The sequence below is a fragment of the Meriones unguiculatus genome, chromosome X (assembly GCF_030254825.1).
Source record: "Meriones unguiculatus strain TT.TT164.6M chromosome X, Bangor_MerUng_6.1, whole genome shotgun sequence".
Taxonomy (NCBI): Eukaryota; Metazoa; Chordata; class Mammalia; order Rodentia; family Muridae; genus Meriones; species Meriones unguiculatus.
In genome coordinates, this window is record NC_083369.1 from 31171472 (window position 1) to 31191686 (window position 20215).

The following is a 20215-nucleotide window of genomic DNA, read 5'->3' on the forward strand; positions in this document are numbered from 1 at the left end:
AGGGAAACAGAGCATTGGAACTGGAGTTGCGGGCAGTTGTAAGCCACTTAGTGTGGGTGCTGGGAACTCAACCTGGGTCCTCTGCAAGAACATAGAGTTAGGGCTGGAGAGATGATTCAGGTTAAGACAGCAGTGACTGCTCTTCCAGAGGACTTTTATTTGGTTTCCAGCACCCACATGGTAGCTACTTCCAATCAATTAGATACCCTCTTCTAGCTTCCACAGGTATTTCATATATATGGTACACAGACATACATACAAGCAAAACACTCAGACACATAACATAAAAATTAAAAAAAAAGAGGACTAATAATGTTAACCACCAAGCAATCTCTCCAGCCCCATATTCATGCATTCTTAAATGCTTTCAAACTTCAATTTTATTTAAGACAATAGTTAGAACCCTGCATTGTTTGTTTTGTTAAGACATAGAAGACATAGAAGACATAGAAGACTTCTAGATTTGAAAGATAAAACTGATCTGTGCTTCTCTAGCCCCCTTGATAAATACCCCTAGATACTCTGTATGTTTCATATGAAAGATAAAAACAAAACTGATGAAATGTGGGGAAAGGAAGGAAAGATTCGGGAGCGGTGTCAGAGCTCCAAGATTGGTGTAGGGTTGAGTTCTGTGGGTTTCCCCTTTGCTTTGCATAACTAAGATTTAGCCCCTAAGAAAGTGACACTCTGGAAATTCTAATGTGTTTAAATAAAAATGACACAATGAGAACTAATTTTCCTTAACCAAAGGAGATAGGATGGGGCAGCTCACAGACACAAAGATCATTCAGACAAAAACTTCTTCACTGCTGCCAAACACAGAGAAGAGACTGCAGCCCAGCTCCACCTGGCCACCAGACTGGGGAGAGAATAAGTGCCTATTGTTGAGAGGTGACATAGTTACTTTTGTGCCACTGTAATCAAATACTTGATTTAGCAACTCAAAGGCAGGAAGGTTTCTGCTCAGTCTCAGAAGGATTTTAGACCACCGCTGCAAGCTGATGTGGTGGGCACAGCACAGAGGCTGTAGTGGAAGCATTTGGTGTGAGTCTCCACACAGCAGCATATTAGGGAACAGAGAATGGAAGACAGAACCATGGGTAACAAAAATTCCCACAGGCACATGTCAAGTGTTTCTATTTCTGCCAACCACAGCCCACCTCCAAACAGCTTCTCCACCTTCAAAAAAGCAACCCAAATAAATGGGAGACCACACATTCTAAACAAGAGCATGGAGAAAACATTTTAGATTCAAGCCACACCTGGCCCACAAAGGTTCATTACATTTCATTTCATAAAGCCCTCATAGTCTTAATAGTCCCTATTCTGGGCAGGGCCTTTCAGGCACTAGAACAGAGCTGATAAATCCGTCATGTTTTGGGAGCCAGTCTTTTGCTGTGTCTATGCATGTGAGTCTGTTGTAGATATGTGCACGCACACAGGCCAGACTAGGATGTTTGGACACCCTGGAGAATGAGTTACAGGTAATTGTGAGCTGCATCTCTGCAAGAGCAGTGAATACTGGCAACCGCTGAGCAATCATTCCAGACAACTCTGAGATCTTTTTCAGATTTTTACCTTTTGCCATGTTTTGTGGGCTTACAAGGAAAGTTGTATGTTTCTGGTCAAAATAGAATATGGTGTTGAAAAGCACAGAAATTTAGCTTGCAAAGTCAGTAAAAGAGCAACTAAAAGGTATTGTTAGGTGATAATGTTCAGTGGGAGAGTATTTACCTAGATGTGTAAACCCCTAGCTTTCATCCCTATTGTGCGAAAGAGGGTAGGGGAGAGGAGGATAAATATTAAAGCTTATGTTTATTGTAGAATTCCCTGTTGATAAAAGTTTACTTTCGATGGCATGGGTCACTTGACGTTAGTGAACAACTGTTATACGAAGCCAAAGTTGCTAGATGTTATATATGTTTACAAATGCCTCTGTACTGCAAATAATGTAAAGAGATAAGAGCTGTGATCAAAATGTCATAAAACTACTATAATTTACTTCAAAATATTATTAAATGTAAACAATGTTACCATAAAGATATTGTATATCATAAAGATTTTGATTTATAAAAAAAAATAGTCCCTATTTTGTTCAAAAAGCCAAAGTTTAGTCTCTCCTTAGTCCAGAAGAAGTCTTTTAACTGTGAGCCTCTCTAAAGTCAAAATGTAAGCTACATGCTTCCAAAATACAAAGGCATAGAGAATGCATTTGAATTTCAAAGAGAGGAACAAGACAGTTAAGGAAAAACTGGACCAAAGCAAGAGCAAAATCTAGCAGGGATATTCTATGTGAGACACATGTTAGCTTCTTGTGAGCTTCATCTTTTTAATCTGTCATATACTATGTTAGATATTCAAGACAAAAGCCTGAGTAGAGAAATTAATTCTATTCTCAACAATCTTATAAATGTCACAATAGAATACATATGTGAAGCCTGAGAAGTCAAAATGAAATATGGAGTATGGCAGGGAAATGGCAGTTATGAGAGTACAGAAGATGAATGAAAATCCCATGCTTGTAAAAGCTGGGCTCCTCCTTGGTCTGTAGCTATGCAGTGTCTAATAGAGACAATTTCTAATCATCAAAAATATTATCAAAAACATAGAGAATAAAAGAACTCATAGAAGTTTATTATGACTTAAACATAGAAGATAAAATATCCCCAAAATGAGAATGAAGCCATTACTTGAACTATGATGTAAGAAACCTTGCTGTTGCTTTCATCCTACCAGCAATGGAATTCTGTATAAAGATTTTATTTTTTAAGTACTTCATTAGATATTGGGTTTCATTTATGAGATTATTATAGTGCAGCAAATATATTTTTATCCTATTTGTCTCCTCTACCCTCTCTTATCCCCTCTTTTGTTGATACCCATCTTCATCTCAGCTAGCCCCCTTTCTACTTTTATGGCTTTGGTTTTTGGGTTTTTGGTTTGGGTTTTTGCCTAGTGGATTTAATTAGTGTTGTTTACAAAGTTCTTTGCCCCTCCTTCAACATCAGTAACTACTTATAGATCCACAGTGAGGAGTTTGGCCTCTTTAGCAGCAATTGAACACTTTAACATCCATTGAGATACCCTTGAATTTGTTACCTTATTGCCTCAGCCTCCTACTTCTGGGATTATGATTAACTACCACTATGCTCAGCCTATAGAAAATTTATTTGTTTGTATTTGTGAGGGAGAGTATCTGGGCATCTGTGAATTGATGCTTGGAAAGGGCTGAAGACAATCTTGGAACTATTGGAATTGCTGGAGCTATAGTTTCAGGAAGTTGTGAGCCACAAAAGAATTTAGGATCTTTGAAGAACAGCACATGCTCTTAACTGCTAAGCTATGTCTCTAGCCCCACTGTAAAAAGTTTGCATGCACAGAAATTAAAAGAAAAGAGCCCATGTCACATGCAGTCCCCACTTTCCTTACTTGAGGATTCATATGAAGCCTAAGTTGCCCAAGGGCTACATTTTTTTTTTTTTTTTTTTAGGCAGAGGGTCTTGCCAGCTTTTTTATCACTTCCCACTTGCCAAGCCACAGGTGAAGAGAACATGCTCAGCTCAGCAATTTGATGATCTCAGGTGGATGGGAAGGGGGCTACCCTGTTCTAAGGAATAGAAAGGGGAGGGCAAGAAAAGGGAGCATGAGACTGATAGACGAAGAGGGATGGGGTTACAACCGGATGTAAAGTGAATAAAAAAGAAATTAAAAGAGGACATTTCACTTTACAAATATCACTGTTATTATAATATGGATGATTTTTATAGTACGAAGTATTTCATTCACAGTTTCTGAATGAAGGGCCATTGCAAGAAGCAGCCTTAATTTCATGAAAACATGATGGTATCATGAATTATGCAGTACAAGTCAGTAAAGAAGTAAAAAGAAAGATATTTAGAGGTTAAATAATACAAATAAACAGGGTTAATGTGAAGTGTGAGATAGAAAATGTCATTAAGGATGATCCTCTGGATTAAACATCAGATGATATTTAGATACATTTGCAGGGATGGAGTATCCAGAAGAATGTGAATCTTTCAGAATGGTAAGCTTTATTTTCATCCTGTAATATCGTTAGTGCTTAGGAAATCTAATGAAAAGTACTATCTAGATATTTTAAATATGAATTCCTGAATCTCTGATTAGAGGCTGACGGTACAGTGTTTGAATTATAAGACAATGATTTTTGATTTACACACAGAATTAAAAGTACGGATACGAGTAAGAGTTCATTAAATATGTTGGTGGGAACATTTAGAATAATTAAAGCAGACCCAGAGAAGTCTGATATGTGATGTCCCCAAGAAACTGTGAAAATGGAAAGACATGCTGCATAATCAATAGTCGTAGCTGTGTTCAGTGGTGAAGTATTGTTTCCTGCTGACTTCTGAAATTTCTTTGTTAGCTGAAGGCAAAGTACTTTAATCCCTCATTGCCCGTTTTAAATTTTCCTGTTACCTCTGGAAAACTAAGAAAAAAAATGTGAAACGAGTAACCTGAACTGCCCATTTTTTTCTTTGCAGCTTTCTGGAAAAAACAATCTCCTTTCCCCTTCCTGGTATCTTCCTGAAAATTGACCTACAGCAGGTAAGTGGAGGCAAAAATTGCCTAGAAAGTGTTCCAAATGTTACATAGTATATTTTGGACCATAGATAGTAGGAAGAAAAGGAAGAACTAAACCAGGAGAGACTACTAGTTTCTGGTCATATGACTGGAATAAAAGGAGAAATTTTAGATTCTGATTCATGCTTACTATTTGAAACCTCAGTGGTGCGTTGTTGTGTGATGGTCTGTTTGTTGATGTTGTTTGTTTTTCTCAAGAGTCATAAAGAATCTGTTCTCTGATGAGACAGAACAGGACCAAGTATTTTTCATAAAGCATGATGAACAGTTGAAGAGGAAAGTAAATAATACAACTGATTAAAATAAGGAAAAATGCTGACATAGAACTAAAATGTCTGGATCAGATGGTGCACAGTGAGACTTCTGCTCCTCCTGTCACAGTACTGTGAATTTGCAATATTGTTCTCTATTTAAACAATCCTGTTTAACATTATCATTTGACAAGGTTGACTCAAATAGCTTCATAATTTCTATAAAATCACTGAAAAGATCTATATGCAATATATATATATATATATATATATATATATATATACTCAACTCTCTACTCATGCATCTTCAGATACCTGTTAAGTTACTGAAATAAATGACATTGGCATATTCTATTATTAATAATAAACATAACTCTGCAAACAATAAATGTTTAATATACATGTGCTAAATTACTTGATTCCAGGTTCTGGATATCACATTGAGCACTTAAGACAACTGCTCTACCATAAAGAGACATGCCTTATTCACAATATATTATTCAATGTACTATTTAGTTAGTAAGAACTTGCACAGAGAGAGAATGGACTCAGCCAAAAACATCTTACCATCCTTTACAATAACTTTCTGCTTGTCAGGATGAATTGCCAAGTAAAGATAAATAGTAAGAATGCAATTTTCTGCTGTTGCAGTAACTGGAAGGGAAAACCTAAAAATGAAAATATGTTTATTGAAAAAACCCACTTCACATGTAATAAAGGCAATAAAATATTTCTAATTATTCAAAATATCTTCAATGCTTAAAATTCAAATTTAATTAACTTCTTCTTTTGTAGTTTATATTTTTATTTTTTACAATTAATTCACTTGTATACCAGGTGTAGCCACCTCTCTCTTACCCTCCCAATACTGCCCTTACTCCCTCTTCCCCTCCCATGCCCTTCCTCCAGTCCACTGATAGCTTAGGCCCTCTTCCTCTTCCCTCTAACCCTAGCCTGTCAGGTCTCATCAGGACTGGCTGCACTGTCTTCTCCTGGGGCCTCGTAAGGCTGCCTTCCCCCTCAAGTGAAGGTGATCAAGAGCCAGCCAATGAGTTCATGACAGATACAGCCCCTGTTCCCCTTACTAGGGAACCCATTTGGTGACTGAGCTGCCATAAGCCACATCCCTCCAGGGGTTCTAGGTTATTTCCATGCATAGACCTTGATTTGAGTGTCAGTCTCAGAAAAAACACATGTGCCCAGATTTTATGGTCCTCTTACTCTCCTTGTGGAGCACCTGTCCTCTCCATGCCTTTCTTTCTCCCCGTTCTTTCATAAGGTTTCCTGCACTCTGCCAAAGTTTGGCTATGACTCTCAGCATCTGCTTTAATACCCTGCTGGGTAAAGTCTTTCAGAGGCCCTCTGTGGAAGGCTTCTGTCCTGTATTCTGTCTTCTCCTACTTCTGATGTTGTCCTGTTTGTCCTTCTGAATGAAGATTAAGCCTCTTCCCTAAGGTCATCATTGTTGTTCACAGCCCCACCCTCAATCACACACAGTGAGGTAGCTTAACTAGGCCACAGAGAAAGAGCTTCCAGACAGTCCTGATGAGACCTGATAGAGACCTCATTCAATTTATTTACACCATATTGTGGGAATAATTTGTGTTTGGTCATACTAACAATAAAATACACCAAGAAAAACAAGGGAATAGTATTTGTGTGTGTATGTGTGTGTGTGTGTGTGTGTGTGTGTGTTCTACCTGTCTATATATGTTTGAGAAAGAAGCTATTGAAATGGATAGGGAAAGAAAAAGAGACAAAAATAGATCCAAAAATACAGCAGGAAAGGAATAAAATAGATTACCTTTTCTTTATAGTTTGGGAAAAAAATAGGTATGATATAGCTGCTCTCAAAAGATGCCTGTGTATAGCAAAAATCCCTCTATCATGCCACTGTTGTTTTTCATGCTTTCTGCCTGGGCTCTGTTGTACAATAATCCACCAAGCCAAAGCACCAAAACTATTATCAATCAAACAATCTAGTTGTACCTCAACATTTCATGTTCTACTTTGCTACTTGTAAATCAGAAATCAAATTAACAAAGTTATAATACCTTAAATACATATAATTTACTTTTTTGCTGTTTATCATGAAAGCAAATTCATATTTGGAATGTTAAAAATTGTATGTCCAAGATGACTATATTAGATGTCATTCTTTTAACCACTTTAGAAAAGAATAGAACAGAAAGTTAATATCCCTCAATGTCAAATACAAAAGCATTTACATTTAAATATCTTACCAGTTATCTCTGTCATCACGAAAAATAATCTCGGCAAAAAAGGAAACAGGTTTAGATGAACTGAAACTAATATGACATAGTATCTCGTCATTAATTCCAGTACTAGAGCCATTTATAACTCTGCCTTTTGGAAATGTCACAGTAAGTGGTTGAATTTCATCCTCATTAAGAAGCATTGCAGTGGGAATCTTGAATTGTAGAGCTGAATTACTGTTTAAATTGTTTTAAAAGTTAAAATATCAACAATTAATTTGAATTAATGAGCATTTGCATTCTTAAAAAGCAACTATATAAATACCATTTTTAATATTTAAACATATTTTTATCTTCTCTTTCTGTCTGTCCCCTTTGTTCTGCAAGATTTAAGGGAAATAAAATAACAGACTAAAAGCAATAATGCTTTTACATGTAACCATCACGTAAAATTATTTCCTTCCAACATACCCTAGCAAAGATTTGTTAAAGATTATCAGTAAACATTTAAAAGTTGAATGTACATTTGTCCAAAATTATCGTTTAACATATAGAAATTGAAATCATATATATTAAATAATATTGGTAAATTATATACTTGAAGAACTTAATTTTATTTTATTTTTTGAAGAACTTTTAAAATGTAGCTATTAATAACCACCTCAAAGCAAATATCACAAATAAATTTTGCTGATACATATTTTAACATACATTATGCTATATGTTTAATATATGAAAATTTTAACAAATCAAAAATTATGTAGAATCACATTAAAATAGATTTGCTATTTATAATTATGCTGCCAATAAATACTGAAACATTAGCTTTTTGTTTTATTATGCATGTGTAAACATATAGCAAATAAGTACTATTAAATGGGAATAATATTCTCTTATTATTTTAATCACTGTGAACATCACTCAGCTAATAAATGAAACCAGGAAAGATAACTTTTACTTTAATTTATATATATATATATATATATATATATATGGTATACCAGATAAAATATGAGAAATTAATTCATAAATACAGAAGAAAGCAATTTAGTTCTAATTAACTATCATTGAATGCATCATTTATTCTGCTGATTTCATGATATGTATATAACAAAGAAACTTAGTGTCATCATCTCTTCAACTCCTTTCACAGAGTCATCTCCTATTTTGGGTTCAGGTACTTTTTACATTGATATCATCATACATTAATTAAAGAGTTGAAAGGTTAAAGGTTAATTCTTATATTAAGAAAGTTTCCGGAGGGGGGACAAGATGGCAGAGCCAGAACACTGCAATTGAGGAGCAGCACAACATTTTCCATACAGTGACCAAGAAACTGAACTCTAGGCCCTAAAACAACAGCAAGCAATCGTGTTTCCCAGGTGAAAGGAAACACCCACGGCATGGGAATCAGTCAGGTCCATGCTCAGGCCACCCAGCCAGAACCCGGAAGAGATCCCGGGTCCCGAAGGCACTAGGTAGCCAGACCAGAGCCACACGCCTGGATGTCCTGATCACCTTCCCAGGCTGATCGGTGGGGACAAAAAACACCAGAGACTGGGAGTCCTAGTCACAAGAAAACCCCACAGGGAAGGAAGGAAATAGTACTGACTTTGGTCACCCAGTCTTTCATTGGAAAAAGTCTCGCAGGCCAGCGGGTAAAAGCTGCCATCACTGAACTGGGATCCAGCCGCGGGCATAGACAGTTGCTGCACACACACAGCTGTGTGCCCCAAGGCACCAGAGACTGAGAGTCCCTGTCAGGAGAAATCACCACAGGGAACGAAGCAAAGGGGACAGACTTAGGCCACCCAGTATATCCCTGGTAAAGGGCCCGCAGACCAGCCGAACCCAGGGACCTGCTATGCACCAGATAGCCTGCTGTAACCAGTAGAGCAGTACCCACCCACCACAGATTACCGCTTGGGTACTGGGGCTCAGAGCCCCAACCTCAGATCTAGAGAAGCCTGGAATCCCCGAGATCAACCCCCAGATACTGCTCCAAGGGGCAACCAGTTATCCCTAACAAAACTGACCAAACCAGGGGACAAACAGGTTACAGCAGCAGATCACTAAATCTACAGCAAGAAACCCAGAAGCAGGGCAGCTGTCTTCAGGTTTTCTCTGGGTGAGAGGAGAGCCCTCTTGACTAACAAGGACCACAGTTACTACTCAGGTCTCTATGCCTGAGGTGAGCAGTGGCAACTCCTAAAAAACACCTGCCATCCAGTGACTATACCCAAAAAGCTGAGAAGGCTTCCTTCAGGAAAATCCATCTTCCTGCCAAGGGGATTCTCTCCACCACAGGATTCCAGGAACCACCAGAAACAAACTCCAAACACCTAAGATAGCACAATGGGTAGAGGCCAGCATAAAAGCTCAACCAACAAAAGACAGAGCAATATGGCAGCTCCAGAACATAGTTATCCAGGGGCAAGTAGCCCTGGACACCCAGCATAATTGAAATTCAAGGAAATGACATAACATCTATGCTTATGAAGAGGATAACAAAGGAAACAACTAAAATGCGTAAAGACCTAGAGGAAGATAAACTCAAACAGATTATGGCCATCCGTAAAGAAATAGAGGAAGATAAAAACAAACAGATTATGGCCATCTGTAGAGAAATACAGGAAGTTGCAGCCAAACAGTTTGTGGCCTTTAGAGAGGAAATGCTTAAATCACTAAAATAAATAAATAAATAAATAAATAAATTATTGAACAGAGGATTGCTCAAACAAACAGCTGAAGGAATTGAAGGAAAAACAGGAAAATACAGTCAGACAGGTGAAGGAAATCAACAAACCTGCTCAAGATCTGAAGATAGAATTGGAAAAAATAAAGAGAACACAAATGGAGGAAATTATGGAGAGAAAGAACTTAGGGAATAAAACAGGAACTACAGAGGTTAGCATAACCAATAGATTACATGAGATGGAAGAAAGACTCTCAGGTGTGGAAGATACAATGGAAGAAATAGATGTATCAGTCAAAGAAAATATTAAATCTAAAAAATTCCTAACACAGACTGTCCAAGAAATTCAAGACAACATAAAAAGACAAAACCTAAGAATAACAGAACACTTTGAGGGTGACAGAAGTGATCTATATGGCTGCATAAGTTTACTCAAATACACTGAACTCTATATTTATAATGGGTGAGCTGTGTGATATATAAATTACGCTTTCTATAAAATTGTTAAAGAGCAGTTCTATTTTATCACTAAGCCAGAGATGTATTCCAAGCTGATAAATTTGTGTGTGTGTGTGTGTGTGTGTGTGTGTGTGTGTGTGTGTGTCTTACAAGAGTGTATAGTGGGGCCAGGTACACTGACTCCATAGGTTGCTGTTAGCAACCAAGAGACATTCAATAAAGGCGATGGAATGATTGAAAGTCAAACAAAATTTTTCTTGTTGGTGTGAGCCTCTGGTGCCTGCTGTCCATTGGCAGGCAGACTTCTTTTGAACCCTGCAGACTTCTTTTGAACCCTCTGCTGTTTGTGTTTCTCCTATTCTGATGTAAATTCTAAAGTGATAACTTTTCATAGTTTTAATTAAAGGAAAGTTCAGTGGAGCATTAAGAACCATGTACTTTATGGAGCTTATTATATGATTTCAAATACTGTACTGTACATAGGAGGTATGTTGCCTTCTCCTTATATGTATGTTTACCATATACTTTGATATTTGAAATGTTATGTACTGGAAAGGCCACTCATATTTCTAGAACAGATTGGATTTTAAGCAAACTTTTTCCTTGAATTAACAGCAATTAAAAAAAAAAAAGAATAATAGGAATAGAGGGAAAAGAAGATTCCCTCCTCCAAGGCCCAGAAAATATTTTGAATGAAATCACTGAATAAAATTTCGCCAACATAAAGGAGAGGTCAATAAGAATACAAGAGGCTTACAGAACACCCAATAAATTAGACCAGAAAAGAAAATCCTCCCTCCACATAATAATCAAAACAGTAAGTATACAGAACAAAGAAAAAATACTAAAAGCTGCAAGGGAAAAAGGCCAAGTAACATATAATGGCAAACCCATTAGAATAACACCTGAATTTTCAGCAGAGGCTATGAAAGACAGAAGGGCCTGGACGGATATCATGCAGACAACGAGAGAACACAGATGTCAGCCCAGGCTACTATACCCAGCAAAACTCTGTCTTCATAGATGGAGAAAACAAGATATTCAATGACAATAACAAATTTCAACACTACCTACACACAAATCCAGCGTTACAAAAGGCACTACAAAAAGGAAAATACAACCCAAGAAAACTAGCTACTTTCAAGAAAGCACAGGAAATAATTAACCTAACTACAGTAAAACAAAAAGCAAGCAAGAACACAACCTTATGAACACAGCCAACATCAAAATCAAAGGATCTAACAGCCACTGGTCATTAATCTCTTATCAGCATCAATGGAAATTATTCTCCAATAAAAAGAAACAGACTAACAGAATGGATGTGGAAACAAAACCCAGCAATCTGTTGCATGCAAGAAAAACACCTAAGTCACAAAGATAGATATTACCTGAGGATAAAGGGTTGGAAGATGGCTTTCCAAGCAAATGGACCCAACAAGCAAGCAGGAGTAGCCATTCTAATATCTGATAAAATAGACTTTCAACCAAAATTATTCAAAAGAGATGGGGAAGGAAACTTCATACTCATCAAGGGAAAATTCCACCAGGAAGACATCACAATCCTGAACATCTATGCCCCAAATAAAGGGCACCCACATAAAGGGCACCCACATTTGTAAAAGAAACATTGATAAAATTTAAACCACACATAGATCCCCACACATTAATAGTGGGAGATTTCAACACCCCACTCTCAACAAAGGACAGGTCAACAAAACAGAAATTTAACAAAGAAACAATATCGCTAACAGAGGTCATGGATCAAATGGACCTAACAGACATTACAGAACCTTACACCCAAACACAAAAGAATTTACCTTCTTCTCAGCACCTCATGGAACGTTCTCCAAAATAGACCATCTAGTTGGTCACAAAGCGAGCCTCAACAGATACAAGAAGATTGAAATAATCCTTTGTATACTGTCTGATTGCCATGGAATAAAGGTGAACCTCAACAACAACAAAAATAGCAAAAAGCCTACACACACGTGGAAATTGAACAACTTGCTACTAAATGACAGCTGGGTCAGGGAAGAAATAAAGAAAAAAATTAAAGACTTCCTAGAAATCAAAGAAAATAAAGAAAAAACATACTCAAACTTCTGGGACACAATGAAAGCAGTGCTAAGAGGAAAGTCCATAGCACTAAGTGCCCTCAAGAAAAAATTCGAGACAGCTCATTCAAGCAACTTAATGGCTCACCTAAAAACCCTAGAAAAAGAAGAAGCAGACACACCAAAAAGGAGTAGATGGCTGGAAATAAACAAACTCAGGGCTGAAATCAATCAATTAGAAACAAATAAAACAATTCAAAGAATCAAAGAAACCAAGAGCTGGTTCATTGAGAAAATCAACAAGATAGATAAACCCTGAGCGATATTAACTAAAAGGCAGAGAGACACCACCCAAATCAACAAAATCAGAAATGAAAAGGTGGACATAACTACAGACACTGAGGAAACCCAAACAGTCATCTGGACTTACTTCAAAAGTCTATATGCCACAAAATTTGAAAATCTAAATGAAATGGACACTTTTCTTGATGGATTCCACTTACCAAAGCTGAATCAGGACCAGGTAAGTCAATTAAATAATCCTATATCCTCCAAGAAAATAGAAGTGGTCATGGAAAGTCTCCCATCTAAAAAAATCCCATGACCAGATGGTTTCAGCACAGAATTCTAATAGAACTTCTAAGAAGAGCTAATTCCAATTCGTTTCAAACTATTCCACAAAATAGAAACAGAAGGAACATTACCAAACTCATTCTATGAAGCCACAGTCACCTTGGTACCTAAATCTCACAAAGACCGAAAAAGAAAGAGAATTTCAGGCCAATCTCTCTTATGAACACTGATGTAAAACAACTCGACCAAATACTTGCAAACGGAATACAAGAACATATCAAAAATATCATCCACTATGACCAAGTAGGCTTCATCCCAGGTATGCAGGGGTGGTTCAATATACGGAAATCCATCAATGTGATCCACCATATTAACAAACTGAAAGAAGAAAAAGCCAAATGATAATCACCCTAGATGCTGAAAAAGCATTTGACAAAATCCAACATCCATCATGTTTAAAGTCTTGGAGAGATCAGGGATACAAGGCACATATCTAAACATAGTAAAGTCGATATACAGCAAGCCTATAGCCAACATCAAACTGAACAGAAAGAAACAATCCACTGAAATCAGGAACAAGACAAGGCTGCCCACTCTCTACATATCTCTTCAACATAGTTTGCTAGAGCAATAAGACAATTGAAGGAGATCAAGGGGATACAAATTGGAAAGGAAGAAGTCAAATTATCACTACTTGCAGATGATAGGATAGTATACCTGAGTGACCCCAAAAACTCTACCAAGGAACTCCTACAGCTGATATCACCTTCAGCAAAGTGGCCAGATACAAAATTAACTCAAAAAAATCAATAGCCCTCCTGTATACAAAAGACAAAAGGGCTGAGAAAGAAATTAAGGAAACAATACCCTTCACAATAGCCAAAAATGACATAAAGTACCTTGGAGTAACCCTGACGAAGCAAGTCAAAGACCTGTATGAAAAAAAATTTCAATTCTCTGAAGAAAGAGTTAGAAGAAGATATCTGAAAATGGAAAGATCTCCCATGTTCATGGCTTGGCAGGATTAACATAGTAAAAATGGTCATCTTACCAAAAGCAATCTACAAATTCAATGCAATTCCCATCAAATTACCAACACAATTCTTTACAGGCCTGGAAAGAAAAGTTCTCAACTTCATATGGAATAACAAGAAACCCAGAATTGCTAAAATAATCCTCTACAATAAAAGATCTTCTGGAGGTATCTCCATCCATGAACTTAAGCTGTACTATAGAGCAACAGTTATAAAAACTGCATGGTACTGCCATAGAAACAGAATGGTGCATCAGTGAAACTGAACAGAAGACTCAGAAATAAATCCACACACTTATGGATACCTCATCTTTGACAAAGATGCCAAAAACATACAATTGAAAAAAGATAGCATCTTCAACAAATGGTGCTGGTCTAACTGGATGTCCTCATGTAGAAAAATGCAAATAGATCCATACTTACCACCCTGCACAAAACTAAAGTTCAAGTGAATCAAAGACCTCAACATAAAACCAGACACATTTAATTGGTTAGAAGAAAAAATGGGAAATACCCTAGAACTCATTGGTACAGGAGAAAACTTCCTGAACAGAACACCAACAGCACAGGCTCTAAGAGCAACAATCAATAAATGGGACCTCATGAAACTGAAAAGCTTCTGGAAAGCAAAGAACACCATCATCAAAACAAAACGAATGCCTACAGATTGGGAAAGAATCTTCACCAAACCTTTATCTGACAGAGGGCTAATAGCCAGTATATATAAAGAACTAAAGAAGTTGAAAAGCTCAAACCAAGTAATCCAATTTAAAAATGGGGAACAGTGCTAAACAGAGAACTCTCTGTAGAGGAATATCGAATGACAGAGAAACACTTAAAGAAATGCTCAATCTCATTAGCCATTAGGGAAATGAAAATCAAAATGGCCCTGAGCTTTCACATTACACCCATCACAATGGCCAAGATGAAAAACTCAAGTGACAAAACATGCTGGAGAGGTTGTGGAGAAAAGGGAACCCTCCTCCACTGCTGGTGGGAATGTAAACTTGTACAACCACTCTGGAAATCAATTTGGCGCTTTCTCAGCCAAATAAGAATTACACTTCCTCAAAATCCAGCCATACCACTCCTAGGCATATATCCAAAAGTGGCTCAAGTACACAAAAAGGACCTTTGCTCAGCCATGTTTGTAGCAGCTTTATTTGTAATAGCCAGAAGCTGGAAACAGCCCAGATGTCCCTCAACTGAAGAATGGATGCAGAAATTTTGGTACATCTACACAATTGAGTATTATTCTGCAATGAAAAATAAGGAAATCATGAAATTTGCAGGTAAATGGTGGGACCTGGAAAGGATCATCCTGAGTGAGCTGTCCCAGAAGCAGAAAGACACACCCCGTATATACTCATCCATATAGACATATAACATAGGATAAACCTAGTAAAATCTGTACATCTAAAGAAACTAACCAAGAGAGTGGACCCTGACTAAAATGTTCAATCCCCATCCTGAAAGGCAAAGAGGATGGACATCAGAAGAAGAAGAAAACAGTAAACAAGCTAGATACCTGCCACAGAGGGCCTCTGAAAGGCTGTGCCCTGCAGATTATCAAAGCAGACGCTGAGACTTATGGCCAACTGTTGGGCAGAGTGCATGGAATCTTATGTAGGAAGTGGGAAATAGTAAGATCTGGAGAGGACAGGAATTCCACAAGGAGAACAACAGAACCAGAAAATTTGAACACAGGGGTCTTCCCAGAGACTCAAACTCCAACCATGTCCCAGGCATGGAGATAACCTAGAACCCCTGCACAGATGTCGTACATGGCACTGTAGTGTCCAAGTGGGTTACATAGTAATGGGAAGAGGGACTGTCTCTGACATAATCTGATTGGCCTGCTCTTTGATCACCTCCCCCTGAGGGGGGAGCAGCTTTACCAGGCCACAGAAGATGACAATGCAGCCACTCCTGTTGTGATCTGATAGACTAAGATCAGAAGGAATGATAGGAGGACCTCCCTTATCAGTGGACTTGGGGAGGGGTATGCGTGAAGAAGGGGGAGGGAGGGTGGGACCGGGAGAGGAGGAGGGAGAGGCTTATGGGGGGATACAAAGTGAATAAAGTGTAATTAATAAAATAAAATTTTAAAAATGCAAGAAAAAAATGAAAGTTTCCCAAGAGCATTACTTTGTAGGAAAATAAATTCTAACGTACATTATCCATAAACAAATAGATGTAAATGACTAATTATAAAATGAAATCTTGACAAAACCGCAAACTGCAAAGTACATTAAATGTTCAAGAAATGAGGTCTTCTATACATTGAACAACACTTAGAGCAAGGCCTGTGGCATTAAACATTTACCTTCCCAACCAAACACAGAAAATACATGTCATATTGGATTCTTCAATTTGTATATTTCATTAACAGTGTTAATATATCATTATTGGTAATATAATCCATCTATTCAGTCTTTCTAGACATAAGAAATTCACTATTTTGTTTCTAATACTCAAACATGACTGTCTTATTAAAGTTCATCCATAACCAAAATACTCATGTCCAAATAAATAAATATCAAGTTATTTATGGCTTCACTTGTCACAAGAATCTTGTGTAGGTACCACATTTTCCTACACTAAAATCATTACTGTGGATAATGTTAAACATAGCTTATAACACACAAGTGCAATTCTTTTTCTAGGATATATTATTGAGACAGTCAAGACCCATGCTGCAAAGTGAAGATGTGCTGCTAGAACATTAGCCTATATAATGTGTTATACATTAAAATAAATGGTACATATTTTCCTCCATCCTCAATTTTCTCACATCCAAGCAACATTATTGGCCTCAAATAACAAATATACAGGATGCTAAACTTTACCAACAAACGTAGTAATCTAATTTAAAAATTGGGTACACAGTTAAACAGAGAATTCTCAACAGACGAATATCAAACAGCAGAGAAACATTTAAATGCTCAAAATCCTTTGTCATCTGGGAGATGCAATTCAGAACTACCCTGAGATTTCAACTTACACCCATCATAATGGATAATATCAAGTGAAAATACATGCTGGAGAGGTTGTGAAGAAAGGGGAACCCTCCTCCTTTGCTAGCGGGAATGTAAATTTGTATAACCACTTTGGAAATCAATATAGCTCTTCCTCAGAAAACTGGGAATGTCTTTACCTCAAGATCCAGCTACACCACTCCGGGTCACATATCCAAAAGATGCTCAACCATGCCACAAAAACATTTTCTCAACAGTGTTCATAGCAGCTTTATTCATAATACCCAGAATCTGGAAACAACCCAGATGTCCCTCAACAGAGGAAGAATACAGAAACTGTGGCACATATACAAAATGGAATACTTCTCAGCAATTAAAAACAAGGAAATCATGAACTTTGCAGGCAAATTTATAGAACTAGAAAAGTGAGTAATGCAGAATCAGCATATCACATGTGGTATAGACTCACTTATAAGTGGATATTAGCCATATAATATGGGATAAACCTACTAGAATCTATAGTCCTAAAGAAGCTAAACAACAAGGAGGTCTCTATGGAAGATGCTTAGTCCTCATACAGAAGGGCAAACAAGATAGATATCTGAAGTGGGAGAAGACAGGTAACAGGACAGGACACTACCACCGAGGGCCTCTGAATGATTTTATTCATCAGGGTGTTAAAGCAAATGCTAAGACTCATATCCATTTGTTCTTGAAGAAAGTGCCCTCTTACAATTTTCACTGATTGTTCATAGTCTCTGGTTCAATTTTATTTCTGCTATAAATGCCTGGTATGGTTACGGAGAGGGATTTCTGGAGTGTGAGATATGCAAACATCATTCTTTACATAATATTACCTGGAATGGTAATAATACTGAGTTAAACCATGATTACTTTACCTGAGTTCTTAGTTTTAATACTACTTCTATTGTAGCATATGATTGTTTCACTGTGTATTCTTTTTTAAAACGATTAATTTATTTTTATTATTTATACAGTACTCTACCTGCATGTACACCTGCATGCCAAAGAGGGCAACAGATCTCATTACAGATGGTTATGCTCTACCATGTGGTTGCTGGGAATTGAACTCAGGACGTTTGGAAGAGCAGACAGTGCTCTTAACCTTTGAGTCATCTCTCCAGCCCCTCATTGTATATTCTTATAAGGCTGCTTATATGTTTTATATTAAAATATATAATATATTTATATATTTGTAGATATATAAAAATATTATATATTTATAAATATATATCTATAATATAATTTTAATTCTTTCATATACCATAGCTATTTTTTTCTTCAGTATTTCTATTGTGTCATTTGGTTATTTTAAAAGAAATTTTTATCTATACATTCTCTACTAGCCTTCAATTCAAGAACCACCTAAAAGAGCCTCTTATGTTCTGGGATTACATTCACATGCTATCTAGATGAGCATTTATATTTTCTACATAATATCAATCATTTATTTGCTGTAATAACAACCAAATAAAGTTGAATTTCACATGCAATAAACTTTAAGAAACAAAATACTCACAGGATATAAAAATAACTGTGAGAGTCACACTCACATTTAAGCAATAAAAATTTGCAATCATAAGGATTCTGCACAGTGCCCATCGTTTGTCTGTGAGTGTCAGTATCTTCTTTGATACCATAGTGGGTAGAGTCTTTCACAGGTCCTCTGTGGAAGGATCCTGTCCTGTTCCCTGTCTTCTCTGACTTCCGATGTCCATCCTGTTTGACCTATTAAATGAGGATTAAGCATCTTCCCTAGGGTCCTCCTTATTGTTCAGCTTCTTTAGGACTACAGCTTTTAGTGTATATAGTGTATATATAAAATATCCTATCTTTTATGGTTAAAATCCACTTATAAGTGAATATATATACCTTATGTGTCTTTCTGCTCCTGGGTTACCTCACTTGGGATGATCTTTTCTAGTTCCCACAATTTGTCTGCAAATTTCATGATTTCTTTGTTAATACTTGTTGAGTAATATTCTATTTTGTAAATGTACCATACTTTCTGTATCCATTCCTCCCTTGAGGGATATCTAGGTTGTTTCCATGGGCAGAGTACTGGAATTCTTATGGAAGATGGGGGAGACAGAAAGACCTGGAGGGGAAAGGAAGGAGATTTCCATAAGGAAATCAACAGAGCCAAAAATAAATAAAAAAATATGTGGGCCAAGGGGGACCTGCAGAGAACAATACTCCAACCAAGGATCATGCATGGAGAGGACATAGAACCCCTGGTGAGAGGAAGGCCAAGGCTGCTCAGTTTCCAACTAGGTTCCCTAGTAAAGGGTACAGAGGTTGTCTCTGACATGAACTCAGTGGCAGGCTCTTTGATCACCTCCTCAAGGTTGATGTATCCTTGCCAGACCACAGAGGAAGATGATGCAGCCAGCCTTGATGAAACCTGATAAACTAGGGTCAGTTAGAAAGGGAGGAGGGCCTCCCCTAACAGGGTGCTAGGGAAAGGGCATAGAAGGGAGAAAGAGAGTAGCTATGATGGGGAGGAGACAAGAGAGAGGGCTAAAGAGGGCATACAAAGTGAATAAATTGAAATAAATAAATAAATAAATAAATAAATAAATAAATAAATAAATAAATAAATAGATAAATGAATAAATAAATAAATAAAAATTTCAAAAGAATACCATATCCCAATGCAGAAAATCCTAAATTCTAACAACTGATTTAGTATATACTGGTACAAGAATGAAGACATCAAAAATTTTCAATCATACACAAAACTAAAATACATTTAAAATATATTAACCCTAAAATGAATTCAAAGGAAATTTTTGACTACCCTTTATGCACAGTAATTTATCTCAGTACATATTTGAATTAATTATGGATCAAGAAAAAGACATTTAAAAACACATTTAATATGTTCAATTACTTTAAATTATATAATATACAAAAATTAGCAGTGCCTTGCCCTTTGCTTACAGTCCAAATATCAAAACATCTCTCAGCTGATATCATGTAGATTGTTCTATCTGATAGTAAACAAGCTTAGAGGTAACAGTAAAAAAAAAAAAATATTGAGTACTGATAATTTTGGAGCACATGGTACATATATAACCACATGTCTAAAACCAGAAGATGAATGCTAAGAGCTAGATGTGGCCCCAATCACTAATTCTAACTCATTACTGTGGAGGACTAAGACACAGAAGATTTTAAAGCTGCAGTTAATGCATATTTTCCTGCCAGTTTAGATATTGAACAAAAGATTCAGCTAAACTCACCTACAATACTGATCCATATAAACCTCAAGACAATAAATTAATGTTGTTTGTGGTATTAAATAAATGT

General features: G+C 36.9%; 1 protein-coding gene across 1 annotated transcript in view; it reads right to left on the reverse strand.

Annotated features, from left to right (window-relative positions):
- LOC110542726 (cilia and flagella-associated protein 47-like) overlaps positions 1-20215 on the reverse strand; it is a 554711-nt gene that overhangs the window by 396730 nt on the left and 137766 nt on the right. The window contains exons 26-28 of the mRNA XM_060375216.1: positions 7118-7327; positions 5442-5542; positions 3602-3607 (exon numbers count right to left, since the gene is read on the reverse strand). Coding sequence (XP_060231199.1) covers positions 3602-3607; positions 5442-5542; positions 7118-7327 — 317 coding nt within the window. The remainder of the gene's footprint in view (positions 1-3601; positions 3608-5441; positions 5543-7117; positions 7328-20215) is intronic.